Raw genomic sequence first — 22,139 nt, 5'->3', positions numbered from 1 at the left:
ATGGACAATTGTGATTAAAAGATAAAACCCCTCAATAAGTCTTTGCTTATATTTCCTTCGTGTTGGGCCCCACCTAGATGCATGGGCATGATTGAGTTTTCACAACTTTGGCTTCATGAGGCTCCAATCAAATGAGAAAGTGCCAACACACTCCAATGTGTCTCCAACCTCCAATGGGCCCATTTGATGATCAAATGGTCAATGTTCTCCGAATAGGTTAAATAATTCTGACATGTTAGAGAGCCACAGGGCCATGCGAGCTGTTGATTTAACTTTTAAAGTACTTTAGAAAAATCAACACTAGCACTTAGGAAAAATATATACTAGGTAGATAGTTTACTAGGAAAAAGTGGCGAGTAATAGATGAGGAACCATGACTTAAGGTTGTAACTTAAAATTGGAGACCACTTGTTGCTAGTCACTTCAACAATATAATGCAAAATTTAAAACACAAAGAAGACTTACCCACAAAGGGTTTAGGGTTTAAGAGGCAAATTAGACATCTACCAGACATCAAACAAAGAATGATTAGGGGCATTTAACTTATAATTTGTAAGAGAAGTATCAATTTTAATATTATTCTACAAACATTAACCCCAAATTTGTTGTCCATTAAGGTTTTTCTTGTCGCATTACCATTTGTTTATGTCAGATTTAGATAGTACAAGATTCAACCACAAAACCCTATACTTACAAAGAAATCTAACATAAAATCAATGAAGAACAAAAGAGCATACAAAATCATAAACTAAAATAGATTATACCATTTACACATTCCATGGGCTTAACCTTCATTGTCCTCTTATATTCATTGATCTTGCTTAATACGGTTGGTCTTAGATTTGTTGCTTACACAAGAGCACAATGATGAACAAATGTGGTTGGTGTATGCAATTCAACAAAGTGTAGGCATGCTTGAACTTGATTCTTATGGAAAGAGGAAGAAATGAACTTTTTTTATAGAGATCATCCTAAAAATGGAGGGTTGAGAGTAAGAGGTGGAAGGATAAAAGATCAGCTAAGATTACATAGTAGCTATAGGAAATAATAAAATATTGGGAAGTTGGTTAGAGGTAAATTAAGAGACAAACATTACTTGTCATGGAAAGAAAAATCTAAATGAATTTATTAAATAAATATTTTTTTATTTAAATAATAGAAGGGTCCAGGGCCAATATAATTAAATAAATAAAATATTTATTTAACTTGGGAAAAAGGAATTTAAATAAATAAAATAATTTATTTAAATTAAGATAGAAAAGGGCTTAGAAAAGGATAAGTGAATTAATTAAATAAATAAAAATTCATTTACTTGATAGAAGAAAAGGGGATAATTAAATAAATAAAAATATTTATTTAATTGGTCTTGGATAATTTTAGGTGTCTACACCATTAATAAGGACAAAAATCATAAGAGTATCATATTACTTTTCAATTTCATTAGGAGGTAATTCATTTTGAGTAAATATAATTTTAGCTTTAGGCTCCTTCATAGAATCAATCATGAAAGTCATATTATTAGAAGTAACAATAGGTGGAACATCTAACCTCCTTAAGGCATCTTGTAACATTCCACGATGTGAAGATGGAGTTTAAATTAAATCGCAATGAGATACCTTATCAAGAGTGGCTTTAAGTTATTCAATGAGGTCATACTCCTTACCAAGATGTTGTGAGAGATGAGGTTCTAGTGGAAGCATTGGTTGAGAAATAGGAAGAGAAGAAGGAATAACTAGAGGAATATTAGGTTGCCTATTGTTTCTAGTGTTTAATATATGTGTGCAAGCACATTGAAACTCTCTTGAGTGATTTGTTTGGAAAATTATTAAGGAATTTTGGCAGAATAACCTCCTTTAACAATAATGATCAGTTTATTAGGAGTGTGAGAAGTATCATGATTATAACCACCTTTAACCACAATAACTGGTTTATTAAGAGGTTGAGGATTTTGAGGAGTACCACCCTTAGCAACAATCATAAGCTTGTTAGGTGTTTGTAGATTTTTTTCATATCCATTCACATTTATCATATTGATCAATATTTTACACATTGATCTTTTAGGAGTTTTCGAGGAAGATTTAGTAGAGATGAAATCCTCAAAAGCATCAGCCAACATAACAAAGTCATGACTACTAATTGCTTGATTTTTATATTGAATAGGAGGTAAATATTCAAAAAGAGGGTTGTCATATACCATCATATTATTATATTTTGAATATTTGGAGGATGATTTGGTAGGAATGATGTTATCAAAAGTGTCATCCAACTTATCCAAATAATCACAAAAAAATGGCATAGTAATTATGTTAAACAATTTTTGGCAAAATGAGCAATTATAAGGCTTAAGATAAAGGAAATCATAAAGAGCCTCATCAAGTTCTTCCCTACTATATGTCTCCTTGAAAGGATAATCATCATAGGAAAAGGGACTATCATAGGTATGAAAGTCTTGTAAATAAAAATTTGTCATTGTTGAAAAGAAATGCTAACTTTTAAAATGAAATGAAATGATCTAATGTAAAAATGTATATAAATCTTAAAAAAACACAATGTATGTAAATAATATTTTTTTTTGTGCTTTTTTGTTATTTTGTAATGAAATGAACATGTAAATCAAAAAATTCAATGAAATAAAGTTGGATTTACAAAAATGTAATGGATGAATATGGAACCGTGTAGGACTAAGACCAAGATCCACTTCAATACAAACATTGGAATGCGAAATCACCTAAAGGAGTGATTGTATTTGACTAACTCTTGTTGAAGAAAATCAAATTAAACTTCTAGGATTTCTCTTCCTTTTCTACATTATAAAATGAATGAACTATGGATACATGTTGAAACAATGTGAAACTATGAATAAATTATGAAGTAAATGAAAACTTGTGTTCTTGTAATTAACTAATAAATGAACATAAATATTATAACAGACATAGAAATGGAAAGAAAATTTTGTTGTGCACTTCTAACTACAATTTGAAGTTGAATCTGTACGTTTGGAATGCTTTATTCTCCTAGTATTCTAATTAAATCAACATCTTCTAACTAAAAATTTGGTTTAATTAGAAGACTATGGCAAATAAACACCTTGAGACTTTCTATCAAATTTCTATCAAGTCTATTGATAAAAATTAAGGATAGAGTCACCCTGGTTTGGACAAGGGTGCCCAATCACCTCGATCTCAAGAAAATAGATCAAAATTTTGGGAAAAAGTCTTTATCAACCTCTTGATGCTAAATTAAGCTTCCTGGCTTTGTTGGGTACTTATTACTACATTTGAAAGAAAAAAAATGGTGGGGTACTGGCTATATAGGGGTTAACCTTGGTCAACCCCTATTTTGGTGATTTCCACCTCCACAAATAGCTGATGTTGGAGTTGGAATAAAGTGTGTTTTTATGAATCTTAATTGTGTCTAAGATTTCTATGATCTAAAATGTCTAATATGCAAACTAGATTCCTACTCAAATGTATTAGAGAAAAACCCTAAATGATAATGATTGAATTAAAAATGCCTTAAATCACACAATTAGAATGTAAATCTAAAGCAATAACATAGATCTGAAGCTTAATGGAAGAAACATAAGAATAACATGAAATCATATCGAATTCCTTAGGAAGATGTACAATTCAATCATTAGTTGATGATTTCCTATTATCCTCCAATGTCTCTTGAGCTTCCATAGTTGAATGAATGTTGATAAAGTCTTGATAATTGATTGATTTGCAGATTTAGGACTCCTTCAAAGAATCGCTTTCACTTCATTGGGATTCTTTAAATTGCATAAGCTTTTCTCTTTAAAAGTCTCCACAAATGAAGAAGTGAATTGCCTTATACATGAAATCTTAGATTTAAATTTGATAAAAACCTGAGTTAAATTAGCTATTTTTTTTGCACAAAGAGAGTTTTGAGTTGGTTAGGATTGCCAAATCATCCTCATTAAAGTTGAGGAAAAAATGCAGCACCAAGAGGTGTGGGACAACTTAGTCATGACAATTTTTCTTTGAATTTCTAGGGATGAAAGATAATGAAGTCCCAAGGATGCAAGATAATAGAGTTCTAATGCCAATTCCATGTCAATGGCTCAACCCATGATGTATAGAGATATGAAATACATTTTGGAAGTTGAAATTGAGATAAGATTAAGGATGAATCGGGATAAAATGATTCAAGGGAACACCTATAATAAAGTGAACAATTTATAGAGTGTGATGAAATTTAAATAAATAAAGGATTTATATTTTAATCAATATATTTAAAATAAAAGCATATGAAAGTCCTATAATGCCTAGTATACTGAGAGATACTAAAATGAGTGCTAACTAGCCATGGAATTGGACACCCTACTCAAATGTGTACAACTTACGATGCTACACAAACAAATTACCTTTAGCCAAAAACTCATGAAGATCCTACATGCTCTCAAAAATGTTAAAGGATCCACCCATATTTTCTAAGGGATAGAGAGGGGTTTCAAAGTCCCCTATTAACATCTAGTTGCAATCCTAGAAGTTAGATCACAAATTAATTAGTGTATCCCAAAGAGCTCTTCTCAAAACCAAATTGTTAGGTGGGTAGATACAAGTGAGAATCCACTCCACTTTTAAAATTTCATCCATGAAGATAAAACACAAAGAGTTTTATCCTAGTATTTGAGGGTCCCCATATGGTTATGGGATTTCTACATAGTGTTAATAACTCCAAAAGAACCATCAACACTCATAGGTATATATTAGAAAAGGACCAAATGAGGTTTAAAACTTTTTTAAAGGATCCGAAACTCATTTTGGTTTCTTAAAGAAGAAAAATGTCTGAATTCAAATCTTTCACTATATTTTTAACCAGAATCTATTTATGGCAAACATTCAATCCCCTAATATTCGAAGAAAGGATTATTATTTCTTCTATTTGTTAGAGCACAACTACTTCAAAATAGTTTGTCTACCATTAACCACATCCCTAGATGCATTTTATTATCTCAAATACTTCACATATTTTCTTCCCAACTTTGGATTCTTCCCCACATCCATAGTTTTCCTTATAGTATTAAGAAAGGGACTCTTAAAAGGAGAGGAAGAGGGAGCATTCCAACTACTTCTGATAATTAATTTTTTAGGAAGAGGCTCCTCAGTTTTGATGCTCAAGGAGAAGAAACCACTATATCTTCTTCTACAAAAATAGGAGCTTGTCCTTGTAGAGGAGTAATGAGCTAAAGGAATGCACCCATTGAGTTATCTCCATAAGGAGAGAGCTCCTTCATAAAGTCAAAAACCATAGAAGGGACAATATCCAGAATAAGACTTGAAGTGTTCTTCACTAGAGTGAAATAAAATGCTAGAGAGCCGACACCATTATCTAAGAACTCCAATGCAAGAATCAACAACATAACCTCTAGGGAGACTTTCAGAGGGGAGTCCAAAATGCCATTTAGAGAGAGGTTCTAATTGAAATTTAAATCCAAAGGGAGTGAAACTTCCTTACACATAGGCTTTGGATGATCCACCACCTTGATCTCCAAAATCATAGACTTCGAAGCTAACACCAAAGGTAAAGAGTCAAACTAGACATCACTTCAGTCAAGGTAGAAACCAACGGACCCTTTCCCTTCACCCTATGAGACAAATCCCTATAGGAACCCTTTGGATAGTTATTTATAGAGATGACTAGTAGTGGAGAAGAGATATCAAAAAGGATTTGAGTTCTCAAATTAAATCAGTTGGATCTACAAACCTAGATGAAATTTCAACTTAATAGAATGTGGTAAAGATGACATAGACACAACACTACCATAAAACTTCACAAACACCAAACACAATCCTTTTTAAATGATGGCATCCAGAGAAATAAACTACCTAAAAGTGTTCACAATGCCTGCAATGATCTCTTCATCCCAAAATTCCAAAGAGAGACCTAGGAGTTGGACCCAATTTGGAATAGCACCAACCAAATGAAATTTTGGGTTAAACATGAGGTGCCATTTATAGAAAAGAATTTTTTTCTTCCCATAGAACTAGGGCCCAATATAAAGGACATGAGGGAAATATTCTTGGAGAGAGAAAGAGAAACAAAATATATCTTTTAGAAGAATTGAGATAGATAGGCTACCCTTAACAAACCACTTAACAGCTTCTCATTTATGAATTGTAGTGATCTACATGTGCCTACCTAGAAACTTTCCAGCCAAAAAGCTCTTCATTTTAGCTAGAGAATGGTTCAAGGATGGGTCAGTGATATTTAAGAATGTTCCCTTATCAATATGCTCAATAAAAACACCATTTTTTGGAATGAGCCAACCACTATTAAAAAGGTCCTTCCAACAACCTCTGGGATTGTTGCTAGTTTATGTCATCAAAGAGTGGGAGGACCCACAAATCTTACTATTAGTGTTGATATCCTTTTCACCAGACATGGGTTAAATCCAAGAGATAGACAAGTTATGACAATTTTCACACCAATTCACAGTTTGAGTTTATAGAAAGAAGGTTCCATCTGCAGAAAACTTGATTAAATCCTTATCTTTTGCATCCTTTCCTTGCATCTACACTACACTATTAGAAGACTCCCACTTACCACTTGCATAACACATTAAAAAAATCTTCTAAAACTCTCTCACCTAATGTTAACATTAAATATTAGTTTCCATACATATTCTTTGTAATGATCCCTTTAATTAGATAAAATAAATAACCTAATCCTTATGAATGGGATAGTAAAATTAATCTTCATAAAAATGATATATTTTGAGTTATACAAAATTGAAGATAATTGTGCAGTCTTTGTGTGGGTTAACTTGTGATGAGAAACATTAATAATAGTGTAACATGTAGATAGACAAAACACATTCTTCATTAAGTATAACAATATGATTATCTTGCAACCAATAGAGTTTATAAGGACTAAAATTCTCTACTCCTTTCAAATTTATCTTTCCAATAATTTCAATTGAACTGAAATCAATATTATTACTACTCTCATTGATTACTTTGTAACATTTACCTCCAAAATTGTATATAGCACTAAAAACATTACCTTTTCATTATCTCACTTAGATAATCTCTAGCAAGCTTAAAAGAAACCATCAACCAAAACTCACCTCTCACTAGTGCATTTATGTTTTCATGTGGTGACCCTTCTAAACCAATATGCACTACTTTTGTGGTTCTAATAGATCTTCTACTTAATTGCCCTTATGTTTGGATGAACTAATACATTATGTGGCCTCAAAACCCAAATTTGAAACAAGTTCCATTAAACAAACCCACATAACATATTCCATGCCATTTTCTACTTATATCATATCTTCTATTATCAATCTTATTATATATCCTTCATCACTCTAATAATGATGAGATATATCTCTACGTCACCTTTTAACATCTTCTTTAGTTTTTATTCATTATGAGCTTCTCTACTTGTGCCTTCATCTATATTGATCTTGGTAATATATTGTCTCTAGGACTCACTTTCTCTACTAAATCAAAAGTAGCAATTACATTAAAACATAAATAATTTTAAAACATGATAAGAAATAAAAACAAAAATATGTTTATAATGTCACATTTTAATTTATTTTTACATTGTTTAGATATTTTCACTAATTTTCTTTTCTCATGTGCTACTTCTTAGGCTAAGATTATGACATGCCCTTATAATGTGCTATTGTGTTATGTTGACAAATGATATTGGAATTTTCTTTATTTAGGTGAAGGTAATATGACATGCACCATATGTAATCATAAAAAACTAGCCTAGGGAATTTTTAATAAGGATCAATGGTCCCAATACCAAATAATTTTATCATTTTTTAATCTTGGAATCAAATAGATCTCATTATATAATATTTATTTTTCATGGTAATGAATTTGAGGAGCCGCCAAATTTAAAGTAGTCCATACATAAAAACTTAAAGGAACAACCTTAGAAATTGGTGTAAGATTGAAAGGTTTTTTGAAAATAAAAAACAAGGTTCTATCAGCATAGTCAATTTCGGTCCTCAAGATCATAAATTTAAATGCTCTAAAATATTTGCTAAATGTAGAAGGAATTTATAGAATGTGTTATATAACTGGTGTTCAAGAATCCATCAGAATATTTATAATTGAAAATGAAAGCAACATGAAATACAAATAACTATGCCCATAGTGATAGATATGAAGATTGATTAAATATATTCAAATATTGTGATATAGAAGGTTCTATTAGTACAATCTAACTCAAGTTCTCAAGATAATAAACTTCAATTCTATGATAAAATATTTGGTAAATGTAAGATAAATGTATAGAATGTGTTTTATAGCTTATGTTCAAGAACACATTTAAAATATTTATAATTGAAACTGAATATAACAAGAAATTCAAATGACTATGCCTGTAGTGATAGATATGAAGCTTGATTAAATATACACAAATATTCTAAAATATGATGTCAAAAACCTAGCACATTTTATTGTAAAATAATCAAGAGACATTTAAAATAATTGGAAAACAAAAAATAAAATTTAACAAATTCCAAATTGTTTTAGACCAAAACTGCTCTTACATTAGATTTTCCTTATTAGTACTTATCGTTAGGCTAGTACTATTGCAATTGGTTGCACCCAATTTTCATTAACTATTTATTATTCAATTTCTCTTTCACCAATTATATCTATGATTTTTTCCTTTCCATGCATTTTTAAAAAAAATTTCAATAGTTAAGAAAAATGAGTTTTAAGTTTTCAAATTACTAAAATTGTTTTTCTTCAATCTAATTGGCTCAAATAATTTGCATCTTATTATAATAAAGACTTCTTTCATCTTGATTATAATTTGAAACATTTAATAAATGAAGAATATATACTTTCACATAATATTCAAACTTTTGTCTTCTATATCTTATAATTTTCATTAGAATAAAGTTAAAACAATATAAAATAATTAACTAAAATAAAAGCTTTTAAAAAATTTAAAACTAAATTTGAGTAATATAACTCAAATTGAATATTGAAGAATAAATTATGACATAAATATTTTTTCACATTTTAATTTTTTTCTATATTTACTATAACACATGTAATTAAAAAAAAATATTGTTTTTAATAATTATTATTTTATTGTAATATTGGTGGATACTTCTATCCTTATGGATTATATAAAATTGCAATAATATTATTAAATTAAATTGTTAACTATTCATTCATTAAAGTTATTATTATTATTAAACTATTATACATTGTATAAACTTTCATTTAATTTTGTGTCCAATTTGACCAAAAATATTACTATAGTTAAATATTAGTAAATGATGAAATATTGTGTTAAATATGTGTTATTCTATTAGCCTTTAGTTCTCTTTGATTACACACATTCCCAAATTCAAATCATAATTAGCAATTTTTACACTTCCATGCATTTAACTTTTATTGCACCTCCAATATGTAAATATTCCTTCAATGCACAAACATGAACGTTCTATTAGCCTAATTCAATCTTATTGTGTTCTATATATATATAGGTTTAGTTAGGTTAAGTTTATCCTCACACAATTTAATAATATAAAATTTGGTACTAAAATAATATTATTAATATATCTTATTTTTAATAATAGTATAATATTTACAATAACAATATTTTATTTATTATAGTATTAAAATTATTTATTTTAGTTGGGTAGGGTTATCTTGTACTCTAACAATTATAAATGGAATATAATTGAATATTATTACAATGTATCTTACCCTTTTCTAATATCGTTGCTTAAAATCAAAATTAAAATCAAATTACAATACATATAATTTTACACTTACATTGACAATTTCTATTTCTATTTTATATATATTTATCTTATTACATTCACTATTTCAATTATAATATTAAAATGACAAGAACTAGCCACTATGTGACACTTGTTAATCTTTACATTCTTATTTTCCTATTTTTAAGATGTTAAATTGCAACTTTTTGAATAACAAAATACTAAATTGACTCACATTGACCTATTAATATTAAAGACTTGTCGGAAAATCAATCCATTCCGTTATGATATTCGAAAAAATTTCAAACATAAATGAATTAAACCTCTTAGAATTCAAGCTTAATAGATGCATAACCTTAACCCAATTATTAGAGACAAGTAGATTAAAGCTATAATATAATTCAATTCGATTCAATTCACCGACCAGTGCAAACATTATACCACTTTCTAAATGCTTTGGTATTTGCAGCGAATGATCCTTTATGTCCAACGGTGTCCCACATCGATGGGATGTGCACTGCTTCATCATAAAGAAGTAATTGTAAAATCAAGAAATATCTTAGAATTATCATTTCACAAAATTCAAGTTAATTGTGCAAACGCGTATCTATCTGTTAAACAGGAAGGAAACACCCAAAGAAGCGTGTATGACGTGAATGGCTTAGAACAAAAATAGAGTATTTTATAATTAGTTTTGTGTAAAGTATATTTGATTTTAAGATTTTTTTAGTAATTTCAGATTCGCTATGCACACAAGGGTCAAAAAGTATGCATTTCAAAGTGACATACACAAATGCATCAATTATGGAGGAAAAAGACAAAATAATGAACAAGGAATGAATGATAATTGGAAAATATGCAGTATAATGTTCTTCTCCTAGATGGTCTTTGGTTCTCTTTGTCTTTAAACTTAATTAATTCAGTCAAGGGAGAAAATTTCTGTATGTATGAGATGTAAAATTATTTTTCTTTTATTATTTTCTACATGATTTTGTTCAACAGTCAAAGTTCAATTTGGCCAATAAAAATAAGACAACACTTTAATGTACGGTCTGGGTGGAAAGTTGTTTTGATTGGCTTTTCTTAAATAAAGTTCAATTCAACAGTCAAAGTCAGATTTGAATAATAAAAATAGGATAAAACAAATATTTATTGACTGTTTGACTATTGAACTCTGAAAGAGTTTGGTAGAATAATTAATTCTAGACAACTTGAATTCTTGAATATGTATCTAGAAATCAGCTGATTTAAAAATAGTAGAACAGTCAGAAAATCAATTTATACCGCCGCCCGCCCCCAGAAAAGCTTTACTGTGATTGAAATGGCAACGAAATGAACACTAAAGACGAGGAATATGAGGATCAGTCAAACTCTGTGTTATACGATTCAATCTAGTCCAGCCGCACATTCCTGTCACAGTTGAATTCTTGATGTTATATTAGCTGTCGTTTAGAGGAGTCCCCAGGGCACGAGAAAATGGGCGAACGATGGGGATTTCACTTGTCAGAAGTGCGTCTGCTGCAGAATGCAAGACCCTTGACTATTTTGATTTTCTCCTTAGATCCTTGTGACCGATTGATTGAAGATTTATAAAGACATGTCTTTCTTTGTCTATTGAAGATGTAATTGTAAATTAGCTAGGTCAAGTGTTGAGTTTTTTGAATCATTTCAGACATTCAATTATCATTTAAGAATCAACAAGAATTCATGTTGTAGTAAATATAATACATCAATATGTATATATGTGAAATATCTGATATATAATTTTTATATGGATTTGTATATAAAAAACATTTAAATAAATATAGTTATGAGAAATACGTAAATCCAGATAAGAACTATTACTATATAGTTAAACGATATTATATACAATACAAAATTATAATAGAAATTGACAATTATTTATTTGTAACTCACTATGAGTGAGATTAATGTAGAGCTATAACCTCTATCTTTTCTCAACTTTTAAAAAAGTTCCCTCCTAACTCATAGGTCCAAAATCACAAGGGATTGGTCAAATGTCAATCCAAAAGGAGTAGATATCACAAATTCATAATGTTAGAAATGAGTGATTGAGGACTAAAATATAAAAAGTAGCACAATAATCAAGTGCTCATCTAAGATATCAAAAAAATAATTTGTTTTGCAATTTGAATCTATATGTACATAAAAATAGAACCAAAATCATGTGAAAACGCATGCTACCATGATAGCTTTTATTTATTTGTTTAAGACCCCCAAGAATCAAAACTTACTTAATTTGAATAGATGTACTAGTAAAAACATTATAGTCAACTACATGGCTTTGTCAAGCCATTTGTAAACTCTATTAGATCTATCCTTATGATTTTTTTATATATACTACAATATATTGTCATGATGATAGCTAATATTGGAATACAAGCCTCACATTGCTATGTTTGTAATACCATGCCTCTCTTTCATTAGCTATTTATAATTTTAGTAGGGGAAAACATATTAGAGACCATTTCAATGATAATAAAATATTTACATAGAACCCAATTCATTGTAGAACATGAATGAGTGATATCCTTTAGATATTTAGAAAGATAAATTTCAATACAAGCACATTTTTGTAAATGATTTATGAAAAACTTATCAATCTTGACAAAAATAAGATTAACTAACAAGCACGCTCTTTCCGAGAATAAATTTCAGCATGGGAAAGGTAATCCAAGAAAATCTACTGATATAGGGACCTAAACAGATATCTACTAATTTATTACACAGTCCTAGGCCTTGGATGCGAAAATAGTTAGGAATGCAATGTATAGACAAACTAGGGGCTATGTTTGTGGTGGCCTTCACATGGCTAATTTTAGCAATGTAAAAAATAGAAACTCCTTCATATTTTGGACATTATCAATGTGAATCCTATATGATAACAAAATATTTGTCAACTATTTCCTAAGCATTCTTTCAAGGGGAACCCACCAAGAAAACATAGTAAGTGTAAGGTGTTGAAAATTTTGGTTTCACCACCTTAATGGATAAAGCCACTAATTTTCATAGGATCACCATTATATTAAGGGAAGGAAATTGAACTTGATTGATCCAATCCTAAAAGGACTAAATTCAAATTAATTTCATACATGGATCAATTTAAATGAAGAGCCTTAAAAATTAATGTAAAATTAAAAAAATATTGAATTAAAAAAATGAAGTTCTATTAGTATAGTCTAATTTGAGTCCTCAACATGATAAACATATATGTTATCATAAAAACTTTGCTAAATGTAGAAAGGATTTCTAGAATGTGTTTTATAGATTATGTTCTAGAATACATGAAAAGATTTATAATTAACAATGAATGCAACATGAAATGTAAATGAGTATGCCTATAGTGATAGATATGAAGCTTGCTTAAACATGTGCAAATATTGTGAAATATAAAATAAAAAAATCTACAACAATATTCTGAAATATAAAATAAAAAAATCTACAACATTTAATTATAAAATAATTAAAAAATATTCAAAAGAATTGTGAAATTCATGCTAGGCAGGTGGGGGTGGGGTCACACGTGACCATAGGGGCAATTTGGTCGTAACCTAAGTAACCAACTTGGGGATGCAAACTTCAAGTGTTGTAGAGGTGGTAGCAACTTATTATGGCTTAGTTATTACAAAAGATAAAGGTTATGTTGGAATCATCATAGAAGGTGATTCAGAAAGCACTATTTCAATGCTAAAAAATGAAGCTAAACATAACTGGAAATTTGAGCACCTTATTGCCAAGTGTCGAGACCTCACTCATGGGATGAGCCATGTCAGTTTTAGTCATAGAAAATGAAAAGGGAATAAAGTTATTGATAGGTTTCCTTCTTTGGGGCCATTTTCCAATCGTTTAAAAATATGGATGGATATTTGATATCCCTGATATAGTTTTTGTTGCTATCTTTTATGACATAAGGACTCATGATGAACTATAATTCAAAGATTGACTTTTTTATTTCCATCGTAACCCTTCTACCAGTTATTTAATACATAGGTAGTAGACATCTCAGTCAAACTATAGTTGCAATTTCCCTAGCCCTTGTAAGTGTAGTCTTTAAGGCTTAACAACCTCCACCTGGCTTTATCCTCATTCAATGGGACCCTGTTGATTTCCTTTGGTCCATTCTTGGATTCAAATTTAGTGGTGGAGCTCTCTAGTGCCCCTATTTCAAAATTGTACCCCAATATTGCATCTTCATTTAAAGCCAAGCCAGTACCTACTCCGTTCAACCCTATTAGAGGGGCAAAATAGAAAAATACTCAAACCCCATCGTCTAAGGAAATGGAGCTAGTGGAATCATATGATGAGGAGGCTTTTGGAGGAATACGAGTCCTCCTTAGCCTTGGAGTCCAACTGGTCTGCTGCTACCTTTGAGGAGGTTGTTGCATTTCAACCTCGACAAGATATTTCTACCCCCAATTCCAACACCAATAATTTGAAAGCAAAGGTATCCAAGTTGGAAGAGGATATTGGGTAGAAAGACACGGTTATTAAATGGCTCCTCTCGTAGTTTGATGTGGCCATAAGAAAGATAAATAGACTTGAAGCAATGGTAGAGGTAGGGGCTAGGGCTGAGCAATGGGTGATGGAGGAAAAGGATGATAGGGTTTGTAAGGCTGCTAGTGATATGGATGGAAAATTAGAAAAATGGGACAAGGTCGAGATGATGCTAAATGATCTAAACAAGAAATTGTCCTAGAGGTTTGAGAGAAATGCAGTGGCAAAGCAGAAGGAGAGTTAGGACTAAAGAGAAAAGTTGAGGAAATGTCTATGCTGAACCATGAGATGGTATTAAAGAATTCAACCTCCTTGCTTGCTATTAAGGAGGAAATTGAATGTAGGAAGGCAAAGTGCAAGAGATACACAGAGACTCCCTCTACAACAATGGAACCCCTTACCTCATTGGTCAAGGCTACCCTACAGTCTAGCACTCCGGGCTCTACAAAGGTTTTGAACCAAAAAAAAAATTCATTTTATGATAAAGTTATTGGTCTATGTAAAGATTGGCGAGAGGGTAATGTGTCCATCTAGTAAACCATCCCTTCGTGTCTTTGGTAGGTGGCTGGTTGGTTTTTGGTGTCATCTATTTTTTGGCTAGGTGCCCATTCCTCATGTGCAATAGAGGTTGCTATTTAGCAGATATGTAAAGGTTCCAACCTATCTTGCTTTTATTAATCTAAACATTCAAAATAATTGTAAAACAAAAAATAAAAAATATTTGACTAATACAAGATTATTTTAGATCAATGATGCTGTTACATCAGATTTTCTTCTAATCTTTTCTGATAATAAATATCACAATTACTATAACAATAAAAGTTGTACTAAATTAACTCACAATAACCTATTGAAGACCTGCACAGAAAACCAATCCATCCGTTATCATCATCTAAAAATTTCAAACATAAAGGAATTAAACCTCTAAGAATTCAACCATAATAGATGGCATAACCTCAGCCCATTATTAAAGACGAGTACATAATATCAGCCGCGTCTTTGGAAAGTTGTAATATCACATGAATACATTCCATGTGCATATTATTAGTTGAGTCATATTTATAGGAACACATCAATTCTCGTACGGGAGATATTGCCTTTTCGTAATTGACATCGAGTGGGCTGTTTGGATGATTAAAGCTATACTTCAATTCAGCGACCAGTGCAAACATTATTTCTTTACAGTGACACAAGTTAGAATCATGTGTTAAGATGCGTCGTGAAGAGGACGCCACCACTTTTGCTGCGAAGGATCATCTTCTATCCAACCATGTCCCGCATCGATGCGATGTGTACTGCGCACAGTCAGATGGCTTCATTACAATGAAACATCTGTTAAATGAATCTTCACACAAAACGTTAGAATTATCATTTCACAAAATTCAAGGTAAATGTGAAAACGTGTATCTATCTCTATTAAACAGGAAGGGAAAACCCAGAGAAGCTTGTATGATGTGAACGACTTAGAACAAAATAGCAATATTTTTTTTCTAACAAAGCAATTTTATTATATATCTATATGAATGGTCTTTAGTTCTTGTTGATTTTAAATCTAATTAATTCAGTTAAAAGAGAAAAATTATTTTTTATGCATGAGATGGTAAATTATTTTTGGTCTGTTATTTTTAAATTAATTCAGTTCAACAGTCAAAGTTTATTTTGGTCAATAAAAATTAGACAATTTTGTTTGCTGTTTTGTAGATGGAAAGTTCTTTTGACCGAGTTTTCCTAAATAAAATTCAATTCAACAATCAAAGTTAATTTTGACCAATAAAAATAAAAAGAACATTTATTATTGACTTTTTGACTATTTAACTCTGTAATGATTAGATAGATCTATAAACAATTTGAATTCTTGAATGTCTTTCCAAAAATCAAACCCATTCAAAGAATTAAAAAACAATTTTAATAAAAAAAATTAAAAAAAATGTTATCCACTTCTAATATGAATAATTAGACAAGAAAACAAAAACATTTCTAAATAATAGAACACAATCATTTTATACCCCAATCTAGACCGTCTACCGCTCCCAGAAAAGCTTTACTGTGTTTAAAATATGAAAAGGAATGAATACTAAAGACGAGGAATATGAGGATCAGTCAACCTCAGTGTTTTATAGTTCAGTCTAGTCCAGTCGCAGTTTTTTTAATCTAGATTCCTTTCTCACTTGATTTCTTCGTGTTATGTTATGTGTCGTTTGGAGGAGTCCCCGGGGCCCGAGAAAATGGGGAACGATGGTTTAGTTTCCCTCCTTTGCAGGGATTTCACTTGTCAGAAGCGACTCTGCTACTGAAAATGAAATATACGTAGGACAATTTACCTCCTCTGTCGTCTATTACAATGAAAATCGTCCAATTTAACACAGCAGTCTTCTAGCTTGGAGAAATATGCTACTCCGCTCTCTCAACCCTAATTTGTCGTAAGACTATCGTGCACACCTAGGATACAGGTCACTTCAGTTTCACGTAGGCATCTACATTGTACTGTTAAGTATGTAGCTCAGCAAGTTAAACAATGGAAGTTTAGGACGCAACAGCAAATTTGAAGTATTTCTGCAAATCTGCTTACCATTCCTCTATAACAAATATGGAACTGATATTATTCTATTGTTTCATTTTATTTTATTCTAAGATTAATCCATTCTTTCTTTCTCAAGATTTCATTAGAAGCAAAAATGATCCAAATTTGTATATTAAACATAATGAAAATGACATTGTGATTATTATTTTATATGTAGATGATTTAATTCTAACTTCAATTTCCAATAATTTGATTTCTGAAATTAAGTTTCAACTCAATAAAAAATTTCAAATGACTGATTTAGGACTTTTACATTATTTTTTGGGAATGCAAATTTGGCAAACAAGTAATGGTATTTTTCTATCTCAAAGTAAATATGCTCACGATCTTTTAGACAAGTTTAAAATGAATGATGCTAACCATGTTTCAATTCCTATTGAATTAGGCACCAAGTTAATGCTTGATATGCAAACTCCACTTGTTGATCCTACTTTGTATAGACAATTAGTTGGAAGTTTGAATTATTTAACTCTTACTAGGCCAGATATTGCTTATAGTGTTGGTTTGGTTTCAAGATTCATGTCTAAACCTCAACAAACACACTATAAAGTTACTAAAAGAATTTTAAGATATATTAAAGGAACTATTAATGTAGGTTTGTTTTATGATGCAAATTCTGATTTTACTTTAAAAGGATTTACTGATTCCGATCTAAGCGAAGATCCCAATGATGGGAAATCTACTTGTGGTTATTGCTTTTTTGTTGGTTTATGAGCACTTTCTTGGAATAGTAAAAAACAACAATCTACCTCTCTTGGATCCACTGAAGGCGAGTACAAAGGATTCACAATGCTTCCAAAGAAGCCTTGTGGCTTAGAAGACTACTTGAAGATTTGGTTTTACCTCAACACGAACCAACTCCATTGTATTGTGACAACCAAAGTGCCATTGCCTTGGCTAAAATTCCTATTTTCCATGCAAGGACAAAACACATTGCTCTCCAACACCACTTTATTAGAGAACAAATTGAAGACAAGCAAGTTTCATTCCTCTATTGCAAGGGGGAAGACCAAGTTGTTTATATTTTGACCAAGCCACTTTGTAACGAGAAGTTCCAATTTCACTGTAAAAATCTTGGTTTGCAACCCATTGAAGGGTTTGATGTAAAATCCTCAAGTAAAGCTTAAGGGGGGGTGTTAGAATATTTAATATTTACTTGACTTAGGTTTATTTGTATTTAGTTTAGGATATTCTTTTGGAATCCCTACACACAATTTGTCCTCTAGTATATGTGTGAGGACAAGTCATTTCTTTTATTTTCCTTTATTAAGGAATATTAGATTTCCTCCTTAAGAGGATGTGGACACATGGCACACATATTTTATGAATGGTGGCATTCATAGATTTGGGAGTTACTTTGTAACTCCTCTCCTCATCTCTATTTAAGAGATGCCTCCTCTTTTATTTCTCCTTAATGACATTATTGTAAAGAGCTTCTCTCTCTCTCTCTCTCTCTCTCTCTCTCTCTCTCTCTCTCTCTCTCTCTCACACACACACACACACACACTCACTCACACACACACACACACACACATTTTAGGCATTGCCTCATTCATAATAAAACAAGGGGTTTTTCTTTTCTTTTCCCCTTTCAAAAGTTTTTGTGCCTCCTTCACATTTGGGTGATTGCTCTAAGGTTTCTGCATTTCTCTTGGTAACATTTAATTCATCATTAAACTTACTTGGATTTTTTTTTTCTTTCCTTTCTCTTATATTTCCTTTCATTATTTTTGGTGAAGGTATTGCTTTCTTGGACTTCTCATATTAAAATTACTTAATCCAGAGACTTGTAAGATATTAGGTTTCACCAGAAAAAATATTACTTTTAGTAAACTCCCTGACAATTTTTTACTGCTATATTATAGGTATACATGGCCAGGTTATGAATTTTGTATATGGTAAATGTTGTACTTCAAAATTTGATTGCTTTCGTGTGCGTTTTTCTAAATCTTCTTATAGAAATTTCCTTATTTTTTGGCATTATCTGGTGCTAGTTTTTTTTAGGTGGTCGTTGAACTTGGAAATAGACTTTGGTAGGATATGGAGGGGTCCAGGAGGTCCCTTGTGTTTTTAAAAATTTGTTATTTTATGGATTTGTGACTTTTAATTATGAAAATATACTTAATTATTTTTATGCAAGCAATAGATGAAGCTAGATTCAATCAAGGGATTAGACATTGCAATCTTGTGGATGTCTAAAGAAAGTGAGACTTATCCAATTTTAGTAATTAATGTAGAGCCTATAGTGGACGATGTGTACTATTTTTCAAAACATATTTTGATATGTCAATTTGTGGGTTTTAGAGTTATATTGTCTTTCCTCAAGACTTGTCATTTTATATCAAACATATTGTTAAATAATGGAGTCTCCTATTAAAACACCACCCTTTCTAGCCAATGAAACTACATTTTTCTTTTACTATCTTTATTTTCTCCTTGGATCCTTATTATCCATTGATATAAATAAATAATATATGTGTCTTTCTTTGTGTATGAAGAAGTAAGGGTAAACTTGCTAGGCCAAGAGCTTCATACATCCAATTACCATTCGAATCATACACAAAAATTCATGTGGAAGTAAAACTAATACGAATTTATCTATAAGTACATAAAAATATATTAAAAGATGTAAAATATTACACACAACTAATTAATTATAACATTTTATATTCATATCAATACATAGTAAATTTGTATTAAATATACTTTTTAAAAATTTGTGCAACGATAAAATATAATCAATATTAACACATGAGAAATATGCTTGTCCACAGAAAGAACTACTATTATATAATGAAATGTTCTAATATATATAATAGAAAATTACAATACAAATTAACAATAATTATTTATAATTTTTGCTATGAATGGGAGACTAAAGTAAAGCTATAATCTCTATATATTTTCCAACATTTAAGAAAGTATTTCATTAATGAAAATTCACAATGAGTGTTTAGAATGGAAATTTAAGTGATTATATATATATATAAAATTCATTGATAGAAATGGGTGATGGAGGACCAAACTATAGTAAGTTGCAGAATGGCCAATGTTCTTCTAAGATATTAAAATATTAATTTTTGCTCAATTTGAAATTATGTATATAAAAAATAGAATTAAAATCAGGTGGAATCACATACTACCATAGTAGATTCTTTTTTGTCATTTTTGGACCCAAAAAGTCAAACCTTATCTAATTGGAAAGGGACTGTTAAAAAATTCTTAGTTCACAACATGACTCTATCAATCCATTTGTAATCTCTATCAGACACACCCTTACAATTTTTTCATATATACCATCATATTTGTCGATAGTGATAGCTAATATTGAAATAAGAGCCCAATTTTATTGTTTGTTTAATACCTTGCCTTTCTTTCACTAGCTATTTATCTTATAGATAAATAGCAAAATTTATCATAGACCATTTCAATGATAATAAAATATTTTCATAAAATACAATTCATGATAATACTTGAATGTGTGATCTCCTTAATATCTTTAAAAGATTAATTTAAACACAAACACATTTTTCTAAATGGTATAAGAAAAATTTATCTTAGATTGAAAAAATATAAGATTACCTAATAAGCCTACTATTTTGATCAATAAATTTTAGCATGAGAAAGGTAACCCAAAAAAATTAATCTCATAAGGACATAAAGAACTTTCTATGGAAATATTAGAGTGTGAAAATTATCAAGGAGGTATAGACAATGAAAGGGCCATGTTTGAGGATGGCTATTAGATGACTAACTTTAGCAATGCGAAAGAAAATATACCTTCTAATTTTAGACATCATAAAGGTAAATTCTATGCGACAAGAAAACCTTGGCCACCCATTCAATAAGCATTATTTCAAGGGGAACCCACATATAAAGCATATTACGATAAAGTTTTCAATCTATCTGCATACATATAATAAAATCATAGACACAAATTTGAATAGGAAATTATAAGACTATTTTGATTTTGCATTACAATTATATATTTATTTGTCATATTAAATATATATATATTTTATAATAATTAAATAATAATATTATTTAAATGTATTTGAGTTATTTAAAGTATTAAAATTAGATTATTTTTTATGTTTTAAAATTGTAAAACAACAAATAAATTATCTTCATGACATATTCAAATTACTTTAATAATAATAGATATAAAAAATTATCGATTTAAAAATGTATATATATATATGCATGAAAAATTAAAATTAAACTGTGACAAACAAATAAAAAAATCATTACATTAAAATCAATTAAATTTAAAATTGAACTTACTGTAGATATTAAACTTTAACGAAACATAATATCGGTCGTGACTATCATGAAAGCTGAAGTTTCGGGAGACCTTCCTTAAGCATATTACTTGGTCGAGTCATTGATTGATTGATTGCTTACATTTTCTAAGATGCGTCGTGAAGAGGAGGCAACCATCTAATAAATAATTACGGCGTTCTATGATTGTGTGCAGGAATTATTACCGATGCTCTTACAGCAACTGTGAGGTTAAAAAGAGAGTGCAACGGGATGCACATGATAAAGGAATAGTGATCACTACATATGAGGGAAAACACAACCATGAGAGCTCCACAGCCGTGTATTATGTAACAAATCCTCCAATATTTATAGCAGAGCAGGCTTCCTGTTTGGAGAATTATTCTCCGCCACTCTCTTACCCTTCTCACAGCTCCGATTTATAGTTTATTAATACCAGCTAGAGAAAGTTCCATGTATCAAAAACATAAATGATTTGTGGGAGCCTGATTCCACTACAGATGCTTATATTAATTGAGTATTTCCATCTTAGAATAATTTGCCTCTGGAGTCTCATGTAAGTCGCTTCTGTTTCACATGTTTAGTACTTACTCTCATTTCATGTGTTTCTGAGACTCGTTACTATTGCTCTATAATAAATATGGAAGTGAGCTTTAATGCAATTGCCTCAATTTTTTGGGCTATGATGTGATTTTTTTTATTTTTTTGTTTGGAGAATATCATTGTTAAATGTATTGCAAATTGAGAGCTTTGAAGAGTTCCTACAAATTTCAGCTGATCTAAGGATAATTCGCTTGTACGATACCAAGCCCATGAATAATTAAATTGAGGTAGATTATGAACAATTGGTCTTTAAAAAACCAGCGGAGGGTGCAGCAAGAATTGGTTGATAATGGAGCTGAAGAGAATCAAGAACCGCTGGTAATGCCAAGGTATTCTAGTTAGCCTTCCATTCCTTACAAACTACTTTTTATATATAGTAAGAACTAGTAACCAAATTAAATTTGAGTGGCATACATCATTCCCAAG

General features: G+C 30.4%; 1 protein-coding gene across 1 annotated transcript in view; it reads left to right on the top strand.

The window, feature by feature from the left end:
- Positions 1-21,585, top strand: part of LOC131874414 (probable WRKY transcription factor 51) — a 72,605-nt gene extending 51,020 nt beyond the window's left edge. Inside the window, exon 5 of the mRNA XM_059217782.1 lies at positions 21,307-21,585. Within this exon, the coding sequence (XP_059073765.1) occupies positions 21,307-21,535 (229 nt within the window). The 3' untranslated portion in view covers positions 21,536-21,585. The remainder of the gene's footprint in view (positions 1-21,306) is intronic.
- Positions 21,586-22,139: the final 554 nt, after the last annotated feature.

This window comes from Cryptomeria japonica, chromosome 3, assembly GCF_030272615.1.
Source record: "Cryptomeria japonica chromosome 3, Sugi_1.0, whole genome shotgun sequence".
Lineage (NCBI taxonomy): Eukaryota > Viridiplantae > Streptophyta > Pinopsida > Cupressales > Cupressaceae > Cryptomeria > Cryptomeria japonica.
This window is presented reverse-complemented; position numbering and strand designations above follow the sequence as displayed.